Source organism: Thyridium curvatum, assembly GCF_004353045.1.
Source record: "Thyridium curvatum strain D216 chromosome Unknown NODE_40_length_362384_cov_81.811220, whole genome shotgun sequence".
NCBI classification, from domain to species: Eukaryota; Fungi; Ascomycota; class Sordariomycetes; order Thyridiales; family Thyridiaceae; genus Thyridium; species Thyridium curvatum.
Window position 1 is genome coordinate 103,709 of NW_022156795.1, and position 20,434 is coordinate 124,142.

Genomic DNA, 20,434 nt, shown 5'->3' on the forward strand with positions numbered 1-20,434 from the left:
GGGGTTTGCTGTGGAGATTTTCTCGGGCTTGGGGTTCTCGGGGTTGTATCCCGACCATGTAAATGCATTCGTCTAGGCAAGTTTTGTCGAGAGCTGATGCAGCTTGTCTCCGTACATCCAAGCATAGGAAGTATACCAGAAGCTCACAGGACAATTTTTGAGTGTCTCAATGTTCATAACTTCTTCCTGCTGAAGGATGAAAGACTCATCACCAATGGCTGTTCAACATGTGAAGAGAATCCCATGGAATGGGTGAAACTAAAAGTGAACGCTGTATGGCTACTAATGACAAGACATCTCGTTCCGCTGCGTCTCTACAGCTTGCCCTTCTCCTTCCTGCCGCTCTTCACGTTGGCAGAGAACACGCCGTCGATGAGGAAGTTTGGGTATTCCATGCCGGGATCCAAACCGACAGAGTTCCCGCCCTGCCGCCGCCACGCCGCCCCATCCACGATCAAGGCATGGCCGTTGACGTAGCTGCCAGCGTCGCTGAAGAGGTAGACCGTCGCATCGGCAATGTCCCTCACACGGCCCATACGGCCGCTGGGGAAGCTCTTGGCCAGCAGCTTGGAGTCGACCGCCTTGCTTCCGAGGCGCTCCATGCCCTCGGTGCCCTCGATGGCGCCGGGCGCGATGACGTTGGAGCTGATCCCGAGGGGGCCGTACTCGAGGGCGACAGAGGCCATGATGGCGTCTACGCCGGCCTTTGCCGCGGCGACGTGGGCCTGCAGCGGCAGGCCCGTGTAGTGGAAGGTGGCTGAGACGTAGAGGATGCGGCCGCCGGTCAGCCCCGTCTCGGCAGAGTCCTTGTTGCGGCTCGCTGACTGGACGAGGTGGTCGATCGTAGCCTTGACCGTGTTGTACGTGCCGATGGTGTCGATGTCGATGACTGTCTTGAAGCCGTTGGGGGTCAGCGCCGATAGGGGCGCGATGAAGTTGCCGGCCGCGCCGGCACTGGGACTTGTCAGCATGGACGAGACCGGTATGTCTCGATGTGGATGTTGACCACCACCCCGTAGGCTGGTTGCAACTTACATGACGAAATCAATCGCACCCAGCTCGGCAACACAGCGGTCGGCCGCGGCCTTGAGGCTCTCAAACTAGCCCAGGAGATTAGCGACGGGGCCCTACAGTCCTTGTTTGCTCTAGAATCGCGACCAACCTTTCTGACATCGACGTTGCCGATGCCAATGACCTTGGCGCCACTTCGAACCTTGGCGATCTCTTTGGCAGCAGCCTCGGTCTTTGTAGGGTTGCGGCCGATGATGCAGGCGTTGGCACCGAGATGGACGAGCGCCCGGGTCTGAGCACTGCAGATATCGCCAGCACCGCCAGTGACAAAGACAACTCGGTCGGCTTCCAGAGAGTCAGCATCTGTCCCCTCTCGAAAAAATTTGTCTATGGGGGTCACCTACCAAAGATGCCGTCCTTCCAGACTGGACTGAGGTATTTTGACTTGGGCATAGCCATCTTTGTGATTCAAGTCTTTTGAGTGTTGATGGGGGTCTCACTTCAGCGTGAGGGCGACGTTGGAGATGATGCAATGACGTTGCGCACGCAATGAACAGATACTCAGACAACCAACCGTGTATGCGCTAGGAAACACAAATATTCCTTGAGTGAGATGCAACATGCACGGTTATATAGTACAGAGGCTCGTTGTTCTGTCTTGGATCAAATGTAATATGCTCCCAGATGCTGATGTGGGTGTGAGCTTCGTGTTCATTAATCGTTATGTCTCTGCCTCGGCACGAATCCTCTTTACCCCATTTCTTCCCCATGCTCTCCAAGGAACAGCACTGGATCCGAGTGCGAGGTCCAGGTGGTGGAGGCTGCTGAAGTCAGCCTTCAGCGTTATCGATAGCGACCGCCCCCCGCTGGAAACACCCGCTAACTCCGCCTGAAGAAGGACAGGCTCGCCAGCCGAGGCCCTAAGAACTCCAGTAGGCTACTGGTACAAGTACATGTACAAGTACTTATCAATAAAGTGCCTGGCCAATCACAGTCCTGTCGCATTCCTTTTGTCGATCCTGGGATCCTGGCTGCCAAAAGTACCCCACCATGAATTATTTCTACGGCAACATCGCGTGAACTCATACCTAGCCCTGTCGCGCGCAATTCGGCCACCACGCGTAAAGTGCAAGATTGTGCATCACCGGCTTTGAACCTCCACAACTCAGAATGCTTGAATAGCGACAGCAAAGGCTGCCCTCAATCGCCTCTTCCTCCACCTGCAAGACAATCACCTGTGACACGGCCCTTCAAGGTGGCTACATTTGCACCATGGGCGATCTCAGCCCACCGTCAGATCCGGCTCAGACAGCCTCCCCGCCAAAGAAGAGAAAACCGCTTCTCTTCAAACGCCAGGCTGTCCATCGTAGTCGTCCCGCCAATCTGGTTCAAGATCTCACTTCACAAGACACTGAAGACCAAGACGATACGAGCAACGCCCTGGCTTTGTTCCAGAGATCCAAGGACTTCTTCCCGATCGCATCTGCGGAAGAGGAGGCTGGACAGGCAGGAGCTCAATCCAAGAACCCCACAGAATCGCACTCGGCCAAGCGCAGAAAGGTCTCGGAAATGGATGAAGAGGACATCTATGACGTGTCTGATCGGGAGATGAGGCGAAGGGCGTCCCTGCGTGCTTCGTATGTCCATCCCCCCAGGCGTCCGCCTTCCACAAAACTCTAGTCACTCACATCTTCTGAAGCAGGTCTAGCAAGTCTAGCGAGCCTGCTACGCCGCCAGCGAGCCGTCATTCCGATCATGCTACGCCTTCGTCTGGCCTCTCTCACCGAAAGAACAAGGTGGCCAAGGGCAAAGGCTTGGCTTCCCCGTATAGTCTAGCAACTCCCATCAAGCAGCAACCTCAGTCCTCCCCCTTCGCACCCCCTGCCTCTATCACTATATCGGACGATGATGAGGACAATGTGGGTATCCATCCCGCATACCGCACCCGCTCCACCCCAAGGAGACCCCGAGCCGAACAGCGGACACCTCCCACCACCGTGGTTGCCGATTTGGACGAGGTGCCCGATGATGACCAGCTGATGGACGAGGATGATCTACAAGAGACCGTCAACCCCGAGTTCGCCGAGTACATTATCCGTGCCCAAGCCCGCAATGCAGCGGCACAAGCGCAGGAGACGGTCGAGCGCAGCGCTCACCACTACCACGGCCCGCCAGACCCATCGTCGCCCACCGGCGGCGGCACACCGGAGAACGACGCGATCATCCAGATCTTTGTCACGTCGCGGCTCCCCGACGGCGAGGACATTCCCCCGCTCATCATGAAGCGCAGGCTGTCGCAGAACATGAAGCTCGTCAAGACCTGCTACGCGCACCACCTGCGCGCCAAGGGCTACCCCCTGCCGGAGGCGGGCGAGGACGGCGGCATCTTTTTGACGTGGAAGGGCAACAAGATCTACAGCACGACGTCGGGCCGCTCGCTCGGGCTCGCCGCTGACGAGCGCGGCCGGGTGAAGAAGGCCAGCGGCGCGTCGATCGGGCCCCTCGAGCCCGGCTTCCGCAACGGCAAGCTGCACTTCGAGGCGTGGAACGAGGCCTCGTACCAGGCCTACCTGGACGACCGGGAGAAGGAGAAGGCCAAGAGCCTGGCCCGTCTGAACGAGGACAATGAAGACGAGGACGACGATGTGTACAATGGTGCCGGCGAGCTGGACAATGTCGAGGAGACAAAGGTCAAGGTCCGCCTGACACTCAAGTCCAAGGACTACGAGCCGGTCAAGCTGACGGCGCACCACGACACCTCGGTCGAGATCATGCTCGGCATCTTCAGGATGCAGAACCGGATCCCCCACGACCGAGACGTGTCGCTCTGGTGGGACGGCGAGAAGCTCGATGCCAAGATGACTGTGGAGGAGTCGGAGATGGAGGACATGGACACTGTAGAGGTGCATGTCAACTAATGGTTCTGGGACGTGATTTACAGGTACTACAAGGACGGGGCAAGTGTAGCGATGGACTTGGTGGGCGCATCTGTTCGGGATGGACAGATGGATGAACTCTTTTGATACCCAGGTGGATGTTTCGTCCACAACTCTAGTTTTATGAATCGGTAATGGTAGAGAAAAATAGGTGATGACCCTTCGAAAGTGAATTTGTTCATTCATGCTTTTTGAGTGACATTGGTGGTATACCGAGAGAAAGACACGTCCTTGATGAAAGAAAAACCGAAATGGTCTAGAAACGCCAATACGCCATGATCCATGCCATTCAACCCAACCGACATCCCCCGCTTTTTAGAACCTCTCCTTCATCCTCGCGCTGATGGTCCGCAGGTTGTCGTACACGCGGCCGGGGGTCTTGCCGAGGATCAGGCTGACGACGCTCTCCCTGGCCATGCCGATGTTCTTGAAGCCGCCGAGGATGTGGACCTTGCTGTCGGCCAGGACTATCCTCGTGCGCGTCGTGTTCTCGATGGCGAACTTTGTGCGGCCGTCCTTGCCGGCGATGCGGCCGATGGCGCGGGCGAGGTGGTCGCCCTCGAGGGTCTTGACGTCCTTGATCTCGAAGCTCTGGATGTAGAGGTCGTCGAGGCGCAGCAGGGCGATGGCGTCGTCGACGTCGAAGCCGAGGGAGAAGGCGCGGATGAAGTCCTCGCCCTTTTGCAGCGCGCCCGGGTCGGTCGTGTGCCTCGACGTGCGCAGCTCGACGGCCTTGGACTTGACGTTCATTCGCCTGGAATAGAAATGTCAGAATCTCTTTGAGTTTCCCTAATCCTATTCATTTGGTGTAGGCGTGACGTGTTGTCAAAGACTTACACTTGCAGCTTCAGGTGGGTGACCAGGGGGTCGCAGATCTTCATCCACGAGGTCCGCAGGGGGCTCATGCGGTGCGGAGGGATGGGGACCTTGCGCTGCTCGCGGCGGGTGGCCGTCTCGACGTCCTTGGAGGCCGGGAACTTGGGGCGGGCCTCCTCGTCGAGGACCATCTCGGTGTCGGCGTCCGCGGCAGGCTCGAGGGCGGCGGGTTGTGAGAAGTCGGCGTCGGTGGCGTCCAGAAGGACCTCTTCGACCCGGTCTATAGGAGAGAGTGATTGTTGGTCAGTGCATCTCGACGGGAAGAGGGTCTGCCATGACATACCAGCTTCGGGGAGGGGGATGTCCTGCGCCAGGGCAGGCTCCTCCTTCTTGAGGAGCGCAGTGGGAGCAGGCATGTTTGCTGTGTGGCTGGTCTGTGATTGTATCGACTCGCTTTGTCGTTCTTCCAAGGAAGAAGTACCGGTTGATGACCAGACTGGGAACCTATGGGAGTTGCGTTGGGTTGGTCGTATCGTGTCTTGTCCAGTCCTTTCTCTTTCTCTCACCGTCCTGGCGGGCAAAGCGGCAGAATCGACAGCATACACCCACCCACATCAACTTTTTTTCTTGGTGGGACGCAACCCGCGCCCGCAAAAATTTGTGGCACCCCGCTTGTATGGCCGACAATCAGCGGCAGCTTATCGATAAAGCAGTGAGAAGAGATCATTAAACTCGAGCGAAAAAAAGGGGGATCCACTTACATCCGTCCAGGCCCAGCCATTCGATCAATCCTTGCTCGCATGGTTGGCGCGTCATTGAAAACCGAGAGGAGGTTTCAAGCATCCAAGCATCTGGGATCATCACCCCAGCCAGCTGCTCCTACCGCCAGCCCAAAGGTTTATTAGATCAGGGATCGCAGTCACACCACGCTTTCCCCTCCCTGCTCGTAACTATCTCAAGGGCCAGCTCAATCATGTCTCATTGACCATTTGTCCCCCAAGCAAAGCTCTTCTCTTCAACAGAATGAGCTGCGGTCATGCCATCTAGCACTGCACAGACCCAGCTGGGTCGCCAGTTCTGGGCCTCGATCCGGGAAACAGTCGACGCCGCCCTATGGAACCTGCCCTCGAGCCGCAAGCGCCTGAACCACATCGGCTTCGGCCAAGCCAGGTTCTGGGCCTCGAGGCCTAGCGCCGGGAGGTTCTTTACCTCGTCGAGGCACCTGCCGTCGCCGCAGTCGGCAAAGTTTTCATCAACCAGTGTCCGGCGGAGCTGCACCTCGGGCGGCCTGCTGCTCCTGGGCCTTGGGAACCCGACCAGCTCGACGCAGAATGTCGTGACGACATGCGCCGCCGCCGCCGATTCCGCCATCGTAGCCGGCGCGGCGTCCAAGACAAACGTCAGCCGCCTGGCCAGGCAAGCATGGCAGCGCGGCCAGCATACGGGTGCGCTGGGCAAGGGGAGGACACCGGCCCGTAGGTACAAGAGCTCCAAGGCCGGCGAGGAGGAAGTCAAGAAGTCTGCCGTGCCACCAAAGGCGGAAAATGCCCAAAAGCCGACGACGACACCCCCGAAGGGCCAGCCCGAACACCACGACCCCGAGTCCATTACCGAATCCATGTCCAAGTACCTCTCCGATCACCTGCCACACCTCCCAAAGATGCCTCATAGGCCGACGAAAGAAGAACTGTTGGCTGCCGCGACTGGATTCTGGCAGAGGATGAAGGTCCGGTTCAAGTGGTTCTCCATCAGGAGCATGCGGCCCTGGAATGCGGATGAATGGGGGGCGTTTGTCTCCTGGTTTGTGTTCGGACATATCGTTTGGATTCTGCTTGGGACCACGACATTCTTTTCCTTGGTCATCCTGACGGTCAACACTGTATTTGCGCAAGGTGCGTGCCTTCTTCTCCTGGATCGTCCGTGGGGATTCGGTTTGCTGACATGTCTTGAATGCAGAGGAGCTTGCGAAGTGGGTAGGCGACTACCTAACCCAGTCGGCTGGTGTGACTGTCGTCTTCGAGTCTGCTATTGTCCCCAGATGGAAGGACGGCGTTATCACGTTCCGAAATGTGTTCGTGTCGCGGAGACCCGGCCAGCTGAAATCGTCGGTCAAGAAGGGCTCTTCGACGAGCGCTGCCGCCATGGCAGCTGCCAAAGCGGGCCACTCCGAATCGGCAACCGAAGCAGACGACGGCAACTATACCCAGTTCGACGTCACTATCAACACCGTCAATGTGACGCTCTCCTTTATCAAGTGGTGGAACGGCAAGGGGTTCTTGAAAGACGTCGAGGTCAAGGGTGTCAGAGGCGTGGTTGACAGGACGCACGTCGTCTGGCCCGACGAGCCTGCCGACCCCTTGTCATACCGACACGAACACCAGCCCGGCGACTTCGAGATTGAGCACTTCAAGCTCGAAGACCTGCTCGTGACCATCCACCAGCCTGACAATTTCAGGCCGTTCTCCATGAGCATCTACTCGTGCGAGCTGCCCCAGCTGCGAAAACAGTGGCTGTTCTACGACTTCCTGTCTGCGACGCACATGTCTGGCTCGTTTGATGGCTCTCTGTTCACGATCCACCCACGCCAGATTCATGGAGTCCCGGCCGGAGACGACCACGGCATCATAGCAGTGGACCAAGTTGGCGATGCATCTGCGTGGAAGAAGTTCTCACGACTCAGAATCGATGGCCTCAAGATCGACCATCTGAACAGGGGAGTCGAAGGCCCCTTTGGGTGGATCTACGAGGGGAACCTCGACATAGTCGCCGACATCATGTTCCCAGCTGACGTCGATGAAGGCATCGGCAAGGTCGTCAGCGACTTTTACGACAAGATGGAAGAGGCCGTGACATCCAACCGATACCTGAGAATCCTGGACAATCAGGACCAGGAGGGGCCCGCCAACGACGCACAGTACGCCCTTGACAGCGGTCCAGAGCAGCAGGGCCACCTCTCCAGGGACACAGCCTCCATACTGCACAGCGAACCCCAAGACACCTCCACCATCACCACAACCCGAGAACAAACCGCCGAAGCCTCCCTCTCGACCGTCCCAGAAGCGGCGCCGCACGCGAGCCCCATCGACGAGATCCCGCGGTACCTCGTCATGGACCTGCGGCTGCACCTCAACGACGTGCGCGCCCAGGTGCCCTACTTCTCGGCGTCCAAGGACCTGGGCCACAGCTACATCAACGCGGCGCTCATCCGGCCCATCGTCGCCTACATCAACTCGAAGCGCACCTACATCCCCATCAACTGCCGCGTCGTCAAGCGCGCGCCCGATTTCGACGGCTCGTGGTCCATCTTCGACTGCGGCCTCATGGACGACATGTCGGCCGAGGTCTACTCGGCTTTCGCGCGCGACGTCGAGGACCAGCAGTCGCGCGTGCGCCGGCTCAAGAAGGTCGGCTTCTGGACGCTCAGCATGGTCGTGCACGCGCTGCTGGCGGGCGTGGCGGGGGATTACATGTGAGAATGAGGCAAACAGGGTGGTAGGTGGCTGGAGAGGGTGTGTGTTGTAGATGCCAATATTTATACAGGCAGGCAGACAGACAGACAGACCCATTTCGTGTAGTATACGTAGAGGGATGTAGGTCCAGGTGTGTGTTCTTTCTTGTTTTTTTTTGGCATCCAGTGGCGGGATTTGCTGTCCTGTACACATCATACATGTAGCGACATTTGGCGTTGATCTTGTATTTCAGCACGAAGAATAGGGGGAGGGGGGAAGGGACACTCACAACTGCTTCGATTTACACGGCGATACTAGGCGTTGGGGGTTAGGCCTGCTTGCTTGTAATGTACCCAAGTCAAGGACGACTGAATAGAAACATCTACGTCAACACTGAATCTGCCGTGGCATGAGGTAAAAACAGCCTGTTGTCTGTAATTGCATCGAAAGCACAGCTCTCTCTAACAGAATCTAATGCATTCAACTCCACGTCTTCTTCCCCCCAGTCCGCTCGATCAGCTCAATGCCATGCAACGCTATCTTATCTCTATGTATGCATGTAAATGCATCGCTGATGGGAAAAGGCGAAGTAGTACCAGCAATCATGGAAAACAAAAGGTGACGACTTTTTATCCCACTGACCACACGTTCTCCGTACATCATCTCCCAAACTCATCACACCTTCGTCATTAAATGGCCATCCTCGTCCTTGTTGTATGTATAAAAAATGCTGCAAAGACTCCTGCCGACGTTCTCTCCCATCTCTCTCTCTCTCCCCTCCTCCACAACCAGCCCCGGGCCTCGGAAGGTCGGGACGGCTCGACTGAGGACATTTGCCGCCATGATCCCAGCGGCAATAGTGTGCATCGAATTTGCCAGTGTCGGGCACACGCAGGAGCCCTCCCATTTCCCCCTTCTTCGGTCGAGGGCGACGCGATCCATCCACTTGTTGCAGCGCAAAGGACGGACCAAGCGTGGCGTCGTACGAAACGACGGTTGGAAGATCGTAGAGAAAGCCTTTCACATAAAATCATCACTGTTTTGCCGAATCTTGTCAGTGAACTGATGCCATCACAGGCAGACATAGACCCAAAGGGCTTAGCATAGGAGGCTTGATGAGAACTTACTCTCCGAACGCGTCGTCGTCGTACGCAGAGGTGTCGGCGACGTTGGGGCGGCCGACGGCAAGAGAGGTCTTGGTCTTGGCGGCCTTGGTCTTCTTGCCGCCCTTGTCGGCGGCCTTCTCCTCCTTCATCTTCTCGTTGCTCAGGGTGGTCAGGGTGCTGGCGACCTTCTTGATCTGGTCGCTGGGCAGCTCCTTGGCCAGCTGCTTGGCGAACTCCTGGAGGAAGAGGGTGTAGTGCGGCTTCTTGGCGTTGGCGATGAGCAGGGGCGCCAGGACCTGGCGCAGCTGCTCGAACTGGGTCTTGGTGGTCGGGCTGAAGATGGGCAGGGTGGCGATGTCGACGGTGCTGGTCGGGTCGCTGGGGTCGACGGTGATGACGGTGGCGCCGGCGACGGCCTTGCGGCCCGAGGGCACGCCGATGTCGCCGAACAGGTCCTCGGCGTGGCGGAGGTCGGCCTCCTTCTCGGTGCGGCGCAGGCGCTCGCGCTTCTGCTCCTCGGTCTCGTCGTCGTCGCTGAAGTCGCCAGCCTCGGCCAGCTGGCGGGCGCGCTCGGCCTGGTGCTCGGCGATGCGCTGCTTCTTGGACTTCTTGTTGGCGGCCTCCTCGGCGGCGGCCTTGGCCTTGGCCTCCTCAGCCTTCTTGGCCTTCTCGCGCTCGACCTCCGAGTCCTCGGCGGCGTCCCACGAGTCTAGGACCTGGCGACGGGATCATGGTTAGGACCGGGTGTTTCGGAAGGAGTTGGCGGAGTGAAGGTCGAGGGCGAGGGGGGGGCGTGGTGATGACGGCACCCCCCCGGCAGTGGAAGAACGTGTCGATCGAGCGAGCAAACTTACATCACTGTCTCCGGCCTCCTCATCGTCAAACTTGTTGTTGCGGCGCACGGCCCCGAACTGAGGCGAGGCTGCGGACTCGGCGGAGCTGGACTCCTCATCGTCTGCAGGGCAAAGAGCGGTCAGCCGGATTCAGTAAGAACAGAGGCCACAAAGCGACAGGGTATAGACGGTCGGTCGCCGTAGGGCGCGGAAGGACGTGTGACAGCCCATCCTGCCCCACAGAGGTCGATATCCATCTGCATGGAAACGAGTCCTTGACGTCTTCCAAATGAATTCCTTCATTTCGGGGTTGTGCGCCATGGTGCTGCCGCTTGTAGGGCCGTCCTCTCTCTGCGCGGTTGCTGAGCCCGAAATACGTGGCATTTTCGCGTAGCGATGAGGGGGGGTAAAATAAATCATCGTCACTCACCCCACTGCTTTCCAGGCATGATGTCGAATTTCTTGCGAGGTCTGTTGATTCTACGTTTTGTCTGGCGATCGGTCGGCGTGAAGTCTGCTTGTGAGGCTCTTTTGTGAATCCTGGGATTTTACGGTGGAAAAGGAAGTTGGATGGCGGTTTGGTCAGAGGGAGAGAGGGAGGAAATAAAGGAGGTAGGCTACGACTGGGTCCAGCTTCGGTTGGGCAGAAAAAGCGCAGGGCGCAATAATGAATTTGAGGGCTGATGGAACTTGTTTGGGACAATCTTCCCTTTTTTTTTTTTTTTTTTTTTTCTCCTTCTGCCCTGGCTAACAGTTCAGATAAGATCCTCAAGTATTTCCCCCAAAAATCGAATTCCAGGCGGCCCTAGCAGCCGCCCCGCGCCTTGTTTCTAGGGGTCTGGAATTCAATTTGTGTGCGTCACTGACTCTGAGTCGCTGGTGGTTTTTTTTTTCCCCTGGAAAAAACCGGCTCAGTGGTTGTTTGCACGCCTCTCCTCTCCTCTTTGTGCCCAACCATGCAAAGTTGGGGCCGTCCACGACAGGAACGGGTTTAGCCGCAGCCAGTCCGGCGTCTGCACTGTACATGTATGTGGTGGTCCCTATCATTTTCACACCATACTTCCCAGTCGCTGCAATCTTGGCCGTGAATCCATGTGTCGCTTGCATTGATCCTTGCGACGACGATACCGGAGGCTGAAAGAGTCATATGGCTGATCTTGGCTTGAAGCCAGCTCTGCCAAGCCCCTGCATGCTCTACAAGCGACACGAGTAGGATCTGCCCAAGGGTCAGGTCAGACTGCCCCTACCCACTGATTCGTCACGGCACATCCAGAATGTCTACAAAGTACATGCCATGATACCAGTTGGGAAGTCGTCGACCATGTGAGGCCAGCCCCGCATATGTGCTGTCTGATATCGATTTAACCTTTGGGAGGTATCCCCCCCTGCAAACATCTACCACCTGTGACCGCAGAAGTACATGATTGTCACTATGACATGTGTAGAGATCATTCAGGTGTGGCTGGAGAGGAGGGCAAGCCATACCGTCTAGGTTCTCGGGCGTGTATGTCACCAAAAGTAGTTTCCAGTTTTGTTTATCAGACATCTGACATGATGAGCAGTATTGCTTGGCCTCAATCCTCTGACCTTATTCGGTCCCTTTCCACTTCTTCTACAGCCGGATCTGCCCGGGTGGGTAGCTGTCAGACCAGACCAGAGGAGCGAGCAAACACCGAGAGCCTCTGCAGACCAGCAACAGGCTCCAGAATACTTGCGCAGAGGAACCCTGGAGTCGTGAAGCTACGTGAAGCTAAGGCAGGCATTTTCTGCCTCAAAGGCTGTGGGAATGTCGAGCTTGCCTGCTGATCGCAGCCACCTTACCCTACTGGCAAGATCAACCATCGATCGAATCCAGCTTTGATCTCAGCTATCAATACCTAGTTGCACGCCGAACAACAAGATCTCTCAAATACAATTTCAACCTTCGTTTTCCGAAAACGGAAATGCGACGCTCGCCCCAGATGACTAACCAGCGAAAATGCTACGGATGGCGCTGGAGAGGGCCACCAAAGCCCACCCCGGAAGGACCCGACGGCCACTCAGGGCAAGCCAAATGCCAATTTCCACCTGGCCACCTGACACGCCCGCCCCGACCGTCGCCCCGGCTTTCTCCTGCAACACTGACAGCTTCACCTCCATCAAGTCGCCGAAGGGCCCCGGCCATTCGGAGAACCCGCCACACCCGATGCCACGGCGAGCAGGCGGGACGCCAAGCCTATTCCACTGCGAGGCCCTTCGGGGAACACTTTGGATTTCAGATCCCACGCGCCTCATACGAGACGAGACAGGTACCGACAAATTCGCTAGTCTTGCCATAGTTTCGCGGCGTAGCCATCGGAGCGCCTCCTCCACAGCCTTTGTGTAAATCAAGACCCCGATAGGCAGTTCGTATTTGCCCTGCTTTTTCCTATTCGGTTTGACTTGGCCCCCTCAACTTGCTCATGATCTGATTAGTTTGTGGCCCATTTGCTCCCAAAGAGGTTGCTATGTCTCAGTGGTGCCAAGTAAGCACTATGACTCGCCCGTCATATAAATATCATGAGGCTCCCAGGCCACCCTCCCGCCCACGCCCCTCGACTCCTTCTGATAGCCCCAGACCTTGTCAATAAACAAACAGTACCAACATCAGATCCCCCCCCCAAGAGTTGGATCCCATCCCTCTTCTCCAAGTCGTTGTGACCACCGAACCTCCTCTTCACAATGCTGTCCACCCGAGTGAGCCCCAAGCTGTGCTCTCCCCAGCACGTTGCCAAGCTCGGCCGCTCCGTCGCGCCTCTTGCTCACGGCCAGTGCCTGCTCGTCTACCCGGCGAGCGGCCGCCTGTCGTGCACTGCCCAGTGGCAGGCACACCACCGGCAGGCACAGACCCCGCGGTCGTTCTCGACCACGAGCGCCAACCAGCTCCGGGACTTCTTCCCGATCAAGGAGACCAAGCATATCCGAGAGACCCCCCCGGCATGGCCTCACCACGGCTACACCGAGGAGGAGATGCTGGCCGTCGTCCCCGGCCACCGCCCGCCTGAGACGCTAGGAGACCAGTTCGTCTGGAAGTTCATGCGGTTCTGCAGGTCAGTTTTTTTGCGTCCCCAAGACAGGGGTATTGCATCTTCGCGGCCGAAAACTAGGTTTTGCTGACTGCGCACCACGAAAAAAAAAAACAGATGGGGCATGGACCTGGCCACGGGCCTGTCGAGCGAGCAAAAGTCGGACAAGAAGAACCCGACGACGGCGGTGGCGGCCGTCAAGCCGCTGACCGAGGCGCAGTGGCTCACGCGCTTCATCTTCCTCGAGTCGATCGCGGGCGTGCCCGGCATGGTGGCCGGCATGCTGCGGCACCTGCACTCGCTGCGGCGGCTGCGGCGCGACAACGGCTGGATCGAGAGCCTGCTCGAGGAGTCGTTCAACGAGCGCATGCACCTGCTCACCTTCCTCAAGATGTGCGAGCCGGGCTGGTTCATGAAGGTCATGCTGCTGGGCGCCCAGGGCGTCTACTTCAACCTGCTCTTCGTCACCTACCTCATCTCGCCCAAGCTCACGCACCGCTTCGTCGGCTACCTCGAGGAGGAGGCCGTGCACACGTACACGCGCTGCATCAAGGAGATCGAGCAGGGCTGCACGCCCAAGTGGTCCGACCCCGACTTCCAGATCCCCGACATCGCCGTCAAGTACTGGCGCATGCCCGAGGGCAAGCGCACGATGCGCGACCTCATCCTCTACATCCGCGCCGACGAGGCCGGCCACCGCGGCGTCAACCACACGCTCAGCAACCTGAACCAGAAGGAGGACCCGAACCCCTTTGTCAGCGCCTACAAGTCCGGCGCGCACCCGCCCAACGCCATGGCCAAGCCCGCCGGCTATGAGCGCGAGGAGGTCATGTAGTGAAGACGAAAGGGTGTGCTCTTTCCCGCAACAAGGGGCTTTCGCGGCTTCGTGAACCCCGTCTCTGTTTTTTCAACACCTCAAGACTTGGGGGAGTTTCCCTATGTTCAACATCATGGCTTCACGGCCTCACCGGCGTTTTTCGGTTTTTTTATTATTATTATTCGGCAAAAAGTTTGTGTATAGATATACCCCCCGAGACCACTCATCTCCATGGCTTTGGCGTTTTTAGTTTCCCTTTTTTTTTTTTTTTGTTCTACATTCTTGCGTCTGTACACTCGGGGGCATGTTCATCGAGCGGCTATTCAGATTAGAGGCTGCGGTATCATTAGATAATTACATACCTAGACGCTATAAGCTCACATCCGTCCACGACAACGGCTGTTCTCTTGCACCAACGTCAAGCCTGAAATAAATCCAGTGCATGTCACGCGATAATGAATGGTCGTCGCTGTACGACCACACGAGAAATCCTTCCACTGCAAAGAGGCATGTTCCAAGAAAGGTCACCAACAAGCGGGATGATCAAGCCAAGCCACCCGTGGGCGCCACAACCGGCTCTTCCCTTCGCGCTAGAACGAGCCAAACACACATACACTCTCTCTCTCTCGATGAAGGGGCCCGGCAGTGTACGCAGAGGAGCATGGCGGCGCTTAGCAGTTCTTCGGGCTTGATTGGCCCTCTCTGTGCCCTTTGGAAAAGTTGATGCGCAGCAGTTCTGAACCGGGTGATCCAGGCACAGGAAACGGAGTCAGCTTATTAGCTAAAAGTCGGCGATCTCAGGACGGCGATGATGGTCAGGGATAAAAGGGGGCGCGGTCCGCCCTTTTTTCGTGTGTCACGGGCCGGTGAGAAATTAGAGAGAGAAAGCAAAGCGCTGTGGTTACCTGACACGACAGACACATGGCTGGTGAGCATGAGAAGAGCCCGCTGCGGGCAGCATAGCATGACGCTGTCCCCCTGCGGAGAGAGATAACAGGAATCTGCCCAGAATGCTGGGTTATGCTCGTTCTGAAAAGCAACGGTCATGTTGGGTTGGCCAACAAGCGGGCTTGCATGGCATGTGCCGGCCCGTCTACATACCTAGTTACAACGGATGATGGGTGCACTGCTTAAATCCTTCCCAGGCAAGGGACATGCTGGCTGTCCGACTCTAAAAATAGAGGGAGCTTTTCCCGCTTGGTGGAAGACGGCCGGCCGGCCGTCCGGTTGCTGGCGCAGGCGGATGTCGGGTCTGTCGCCCAGTTTCTTCAATTCCAGCGGGACGAGGTAGCAGGGAGCAATTTCGGGGAGCGACAAAGAGCGGAGCGATCTCTGGAGCAAATGGAAAACCTCATGATTTGAATTTAGCGAGCATGGGGATGCTGATCTCCCTCTCCAACACACAGAATGCATGGATGGCACAGGCACGTTTACGACGAGCAATTCCGTTTCCCGCGCCGTCGGGTGGGGAGACGGGACGTGCCAGAGGGGACAGGGAAATTGCATGAGGGATCCCCCGCTAGATGTGCCTTGTATCAAACTGAATGTTACACAAGATGTGATCCCTCGAGTAAAGTGCGGTACCTACTTTACATGTAGGTAGCTGTGGCGAACCATAATGGAACGTCTGGCGGTGGGAGAGCGGAAGTGAGCAGAGAGCACCTGCGCATGACTCTATTCCTTCATCGATGCCAGGACAATTGATTCATCGCGAACCAGGCCGAGGTATCCTTGGGTCAACGAGACGGCATGCAGTACTGCACAGGAGTGCGACACATAATACTAGGTAGAGACTGATAATATGCAATCAGTAACTTCATGGCCTGCCTGGATGGACAAGACGTCAATCAAAGGCCCTTCTTCATCAAAGACAAGCCTGCCAAGGCGATGGATTTGGAATTGGGGGTTTCCAGTGCTCCAGATAATCTAATCTCGCCGTCAGACAAGCATACAAGCATGTCAACTTTCATCTTGATCGTTTCATTCTTGTGAACGGGTCGTAAAACGGACCACTGACACGACTACACCTGCCACTCCGTCCCAATTGAAACGTCCCAGGAGCCTGCGTCCGATTCGTTGGCACGCGCCAGCGGCTAGTGTCAGGACACTGTCAGGTTTTAGCGGGCAAAATACAGTGCCACTACAACGACAACTCACTGTCTTCCCTAGAGCAATGCGAGCACCTCCACTTGGCTCAACTCGCACTCGCAAAGCTCACCAGTCAATAGTGGAGTGTCGGAGCCGACAACACTGCAAGCCCGACATGTGAATGCTGTACTGCTCCGGGCGACAACGCTAGAGGCGAGTACCTGTAAGGCGATCGCCCTATGGACACAGTGCGAGGGCCCTAAGGTCAGTGGTCGCCTTGGGGCCGGCCTTACTCTGACCTGCCAAGAGCTTCCGTCACCAGCGCCAAAGTCATGAAGCGGGGACCGTTCATTTGCGACCAGCCAAAGTTGGCCGCCCACGCCTCGAGCGTCGCCCAGGTCATGTCAGGTCAAGCAAGCTTCTGACCGACTCCAACAAGCACCGTGGATCACCCTGCCTGGCTGCTGGTCCCTCTGTGTGTCTTGTGTCTTGTGTGTCTCCATCCCCTCCCCCCAATCTCCAATCTCGCTGCCTTTTGCGACACATCAGACCCGACCTTTTGTCACCTTTCCCAAACCCCTCGACCTGAGATCGCGACGAAACCTACAGCATCGGTGTCGCCGTCGGATCTAGAGCGACTTTATCGAGCGTACCACGATCGCCGCTCATTTCTACGGCGCCCCTATCCCCGAGCGCGCATTTGAGGCCCGACGCCCGCCCATCGCAAACCCGCTCGTCGCTCGCCCGCCCGCCCGCAAGCTTGCTCCTGCCCAAATTCTTAAGGTGCTGACGCCAAAAACTCGCTCTCAACTCTCTGCCCTGGTCAGCACCAACGCCCGCCCTAATCAACCCTGCCACCCGAGAAAAAAGTCATCGCGACCGCAAATCCTCTTTACAAAATTCGCTGGTTGGATCATTGGAAGATTTCTGGCTGTCGCGCGCGCAGTCTCGCAACTCGGCACCTTTGCGACTGGGGGGAAGCTTATTCGATAGGCTAGAGGCCCACGCACGCTACACGCCTCGGGCAACCACACTGCTTGCTGCAAGCGCAGCGCCAGAAAAGAGAAGACAGGAGTCGGTCATCCTGGGACAGCCCCGACGAGAATACCCAGAAGATCATCTTCAGAGCGCTGAGCCCCAATCTCAAAAAGAGTTGCGGCTCTCCTCTCGCTCCCGGTCCCGTCACACGACTTGCTTAAGAGTGCACACCCGATTCAGGGTCGACCGCGGTGGCCATCACTCCCGTCGTCAGACCAGTCAAGGAGGGGAACGAAAAGGGCGGCTGCCATTTGATCGCAGGGGAGGACTCAAAGCCAGAGAGCCCCACTCACAGCGACAAACCACCCAGCAGACACACGCCAGACGGGATCTCAGTAGTCTTCGGGACCACGGCACTGCGCACTGCGTGACGCCAACATCAGCATTCCGGGGGAGCTACGACAGGGAGACAGATTGACGATTCTCAAATCCCCCAGCACCCAGCACCCCTGCTGGCGCATTTCTTACAATTCCCATTTTAAGCGGCCCGATCGAGCAGTGTCTCATCTTGTGTGCCGTCGCGGCTCCTGATAGGCGGCTCTTGCGCTGGAGCATTGTAAGCTCGCTAGTGCACAGCCCCGACAGGTACTCGGCACTGCCACCCTCGAGGAAGGCTGACTTAGCTGCTTTCTGCCTCGTCTTGATCTAAAGACAGCAACACACGTATCATAACACGCAGCGCTGGACTGCCCTACCAGAGCAGCGAGCGTCCGGTCTTGCCCTGTCTTGTCTATCCTACCTTATCCAGCACGCACAGGATAGCACAGCACTTACGCACGCGCATACGACATAGAGAGAGAGAGAGAGAGAGAGAGAGAGAGAGAGGTACAGGGTTGCCCCGACCCAGTCCCCAACCCACCACACCCACCACACAACCCTTCCACCGCCATGGATCAACACCAGCGCGGCAGGTCGCCGTCTGGCGCTGCCGACTCGCAGCATCATATAAATCAAAGTCACTCGCCATCTCCGGCCCGCCCCTTCGACCCCAACAATGTAGCCGCATCTAGCATGGGACTGGGATTAGGAATCGACCCATCCTCCCAGCAACAGCAATTCTCTGGCACTTCACAGCCCGACTTCTCCACATATAACAACGGCTTCCTGACCCCATCCGCCCTCGGCCAGGATCCAGCATTTGACATCAATCAGTCCTTTGGAGACCAGCTCAAGGCCGACTCATCATCCCAGTTCGGCCAGAACTTCCTGACGCCACAAGCCAACTTCACTGACGACTTCACCATCTTCCCGACATCGTCGGCAGACCAGTCCAACGCGCCGCTCTTTGTCGACAACCAGCAGCTCGGCACTCCCGACATGAACGCCATGGCCGCCTCCCAGGCGCACCACAGCCCTACCCCTCCGCATCTCCTCAGGCCGGAGCCGCACCAGCCCGGCTCTGCCCACCAGTCGCCTTCCTTCAACCAGCACCAGTTCTCTTCCCCGCCCGGCAGCCACTCCCGGAACGTCTCGCTAGGACCCGAGGCTGCCCTCCTCCCTCAGTTCCAGGGCCACAGGAGAACGCCCTCGGCCTCTGAGTACTCGGACGTCTCGTCCGTGACCCATTCTCCCAACCTGGTCGGCCAGGACAGCTTCGATGGCCTCGAGCACTCTCCCATGCAGCGACCGCAGGATGGCGCGCTCTACTCTGAACTGCACGGCATTGGTACGTTTAGTATCTCGGACCACTCCAGCCCCAACCAGGGCCTGGGTCGCAGTCCGTCACACAGCCCGGCCATCTCGCCTCGGATATTGCCTCAATCGATGCCCGAGCTCGGCCAAGCCGGTCTCATGCTGCAAGGCCAGAACGGCATGGGCCAGGGCTACGGCATGCCGATGGGAGAGGCCTTCCCTGCTCTGCCTCAGATGAGCGTCACAGATATGGCCCAGGATCCGTCGCAGCAGATGCCCCAGATGGCTGCGCCGACCATCGAGATTGACTACGCCCCGACGGCTCAGCGAAGCGTTTTTGACGGCAACAAGCCCTCACTCGACACAGATGCGTTGACTCCCCCCGAGCGAGGTAGGTTCCAGTCTCGTCGCATTGGGTCAATGTGGACCAATGATGCTAACTTTACGATGACAGGTCGGCCCAGGTCGCGTCCCCGAGCGCATACTGACCCGTTCAACAATGGCGGTGCAGTCATGGGACGCCCATCCCCAAGCAGCAGCTTGTCGCCCAATCCGGGATCTGAGTCTTCTCGGTCTCTGTCACCCTTTGACCGCACAGGCACCTCGCCCAACAGGAGGAGGCAGTCGACGTCGGCCGTGCCGAATAACGTCATGGCGCTCCGCCTCGCGGACCCAGAATTCGCGGCCACTGTAGCTGGGGATGCGGGTGGGTCCGCGGCCGGTGGGCCCAAGCGCGTCCAGAAGCACCCTGCCACCTTCCAGTGCACATTGTGCCCCAAGCGGTTCACTCGGGCGTACAACTTGCGGTCACACCTGCGCACGCACACGGACGAGAGGCCATTTGTCTGCACGGTCTGCGGCAAGGCTTTCGCGCGGCAGCACGACCGAAAGAGGCACGAGGGCCTGCACTCGGGAGAGAAGAAGTTTGTCTGCAAGGGCGACCTCAAGGCAGGCGGCCAATGGGGGTGCGGCAGGAGGTTCGCCCGCGCCGACGCCTTGGGCAGGCATTTCCGCTCCGAGGCGGGCCGCATCTGCATCAAGCCGCTGCTCGACGAGGAGATGATGGAGAGGCAGCGGGCCTGGCACGAGCAGAACATGCAGGCGCAGGCGCAGCAGAACATGATGATGGCGCCGCAGATCGACCCCAGCACCGGGTTCGCGATCGACGCGTCGGGCCAGTATGCACTGCCCGCAGCCTTGCTGGCGCAGTACCCCGCCCTCGCGCAGATGAACTGGGCTGCGGCCGACATGTCGGGCGGGGGCGGGGGCGGAGGCGGCGGCTCGGGATTGGAGGACGACCTCAGCGGCCGGAGCAGCTTCGACGCCAGCGACTACGACGAGAACGACGACGGCGGCTACGTCTCTGGGCCCGGCACCGGCTTTGGGCAGGGCGGCATGGGCGAAGGGTTCGGCGAGATGGGCTATGCTTCTGACTATGGCGGTCGCTAGGTGAGGCTTGAGCAACACTCTTTTCGCTCGCCTGCCCGCCATTGGCTTTGATAATCAATCGAAGCCAACCAAGATCTTTTTGTTCATTTTGGCTGGATTGCAAATGGAGCAGCGGCTGTCCCCGACCTATTGTGGTAGATATGCAATCTCGGAACGGTGTCTTGGTTGACTGTTTTTATCTGGGGATGTTTTTTGACAGTGCTTCTTCTGTTCTT

At 57.9% G+C, this 20,434-nt stretch overlaps 7 protein-coding genes across 7 annotated transcripts; 4 read left to right on the plus strand and 3 right to left on the minus strand.

Annotated features, from left to right (window-relative positions):
- Window positions 1-314: 314 nt before the first annotated feature.
- On the minus strand, window positions 315-1,470 carry E0L32_006837 (uncharacterized protein; the record flags this gene model as incomplete). Its single annotated transcript, XM_031141514.1, has 4 exons — window positions 315-954; window positions 1,036-1,100; window positions 1,163-1,356; window positions 1,416-1,470. The coding sequence occupies 4 exons, from the start codon at window positions 1,468-1,470 to the stop codon at window positions 315-317; spliced, it is 954 nt and encodes a 317-aa protein (XP_030994136.1).
- Window positions 1,471-2,283: 813 nt separating this feature from the next.
- E0L32_006838 (uncharacterized protein) lies at window positions 2,284-3,929 on the plus strand (the record flags this gene model as incomplete). Its single annotated transcript, XM_031141515.1, has 2 exons — window positions 2,284-2,648; window positions 2,714-3,929. 2 exons carry the CDS (start codon window positions 2,284-2,286, stop codon window positions 3,927-3,929), a joined length of 1,581 nt encoding a protein of 526 aa, XP_030994137.1.
- Window positions 3,930-4,262: 333 nt separating this feature from the next.
- E0L32_006839 (uncharacterized protein) lies at window positions 4,263-5,179 on the minus strand (the record flags this gene model as incomplete). Its single annotated transcript, XM_031141516.1, has 3 exons — window positions 4,263-4,701; window positions 4,785-5,043; window positions 5,107-5,179. The coding sequence occupies 3 exons, from the start codon at window positions 5,177-5,179 to the stop codon at window positions 4,263-4,265; spliced, it is 771 nt and encodes a 256-aa protein (XP_030994138.1).
- A 620-nt stretch (window positions 5,180-5,799) lies between these two features.
- Window positions 5,800-8,236, plus strand: E0L32_006840 (uncharacterized protein; the record flags this gene model as incomplete). Its single annotated transcript, XM_031141517.1, has 2 exons — window positions 5,800-6,655; window positions 6,720-8,236. The coding sequence occupies 2 exons, from the start codon at window positions 5,800-5,802 to the stop codon at window positions 8,234-8,236; spliced, it is 2,373 nt and encodes a 790-aa protein (XP_030994139.1).
- A 1,099-nt stretch (window positions 8,237-9,335) lies between these two features.
- Window positions 9,336-10,600, minus strand: E0L32_006841 (uncharacterized protein; the record flags this gene model as incomplete). Its single annotated transcript, XM_031141518.1, has 3 exons — window positions 9,336-10,034; window positions 10,173-10,273; window positions 10,582-10,600. The coding sequence occupies 3 exons, from the start codon at window positions 10,598-10,600 to the stop codon at window positions 9,336-9,338; spliced, it is 819 nt and encodes a 272-aa protein (XP_030994140.1).
- A 2,251-nt stretch (window positions 10,601-12,851) lies between these two features.
- E0L32_006842 (uncharacterized protein) lies at window positions 12,852-14,030 on the plus strand (the record flags this gene model as incomplete). Its single annotated transcript, XM_031141519.1, has 2 exons — window positions 12,852-13,219; window positions 13,313-14,030. The coding sequence occupies 2 exons, from the start codon at window positions 12,852-12,854 to the stop codon at window positions 14,028-14,030; spliced, it is 1,086 nt and encodes a 361-aa protein (XP_030994141.1).
- A 3,996-nt stretch (window positions 14,031-18,026) lies between these two features.
- E0L32_006843 (uncharacterized protein) lies at window positions 18,027-20,219 on the plus strand (the record flags this gene model as incomplete). The annotated part of the gene is made up of 1 exon (XM_031141520.1): window positions 18,027-20,219. The coding sequence occupies one exon, from the start codon at window positions 18,027-18,029 to the stop codon at window positions 20,217-20,219; it is 2,193 nt and encodes a 730-aa protein (XP_030994142.1).
- Between the last annotated feature and the right edge of the window lie 215 nt (window positions 20,220-20,434).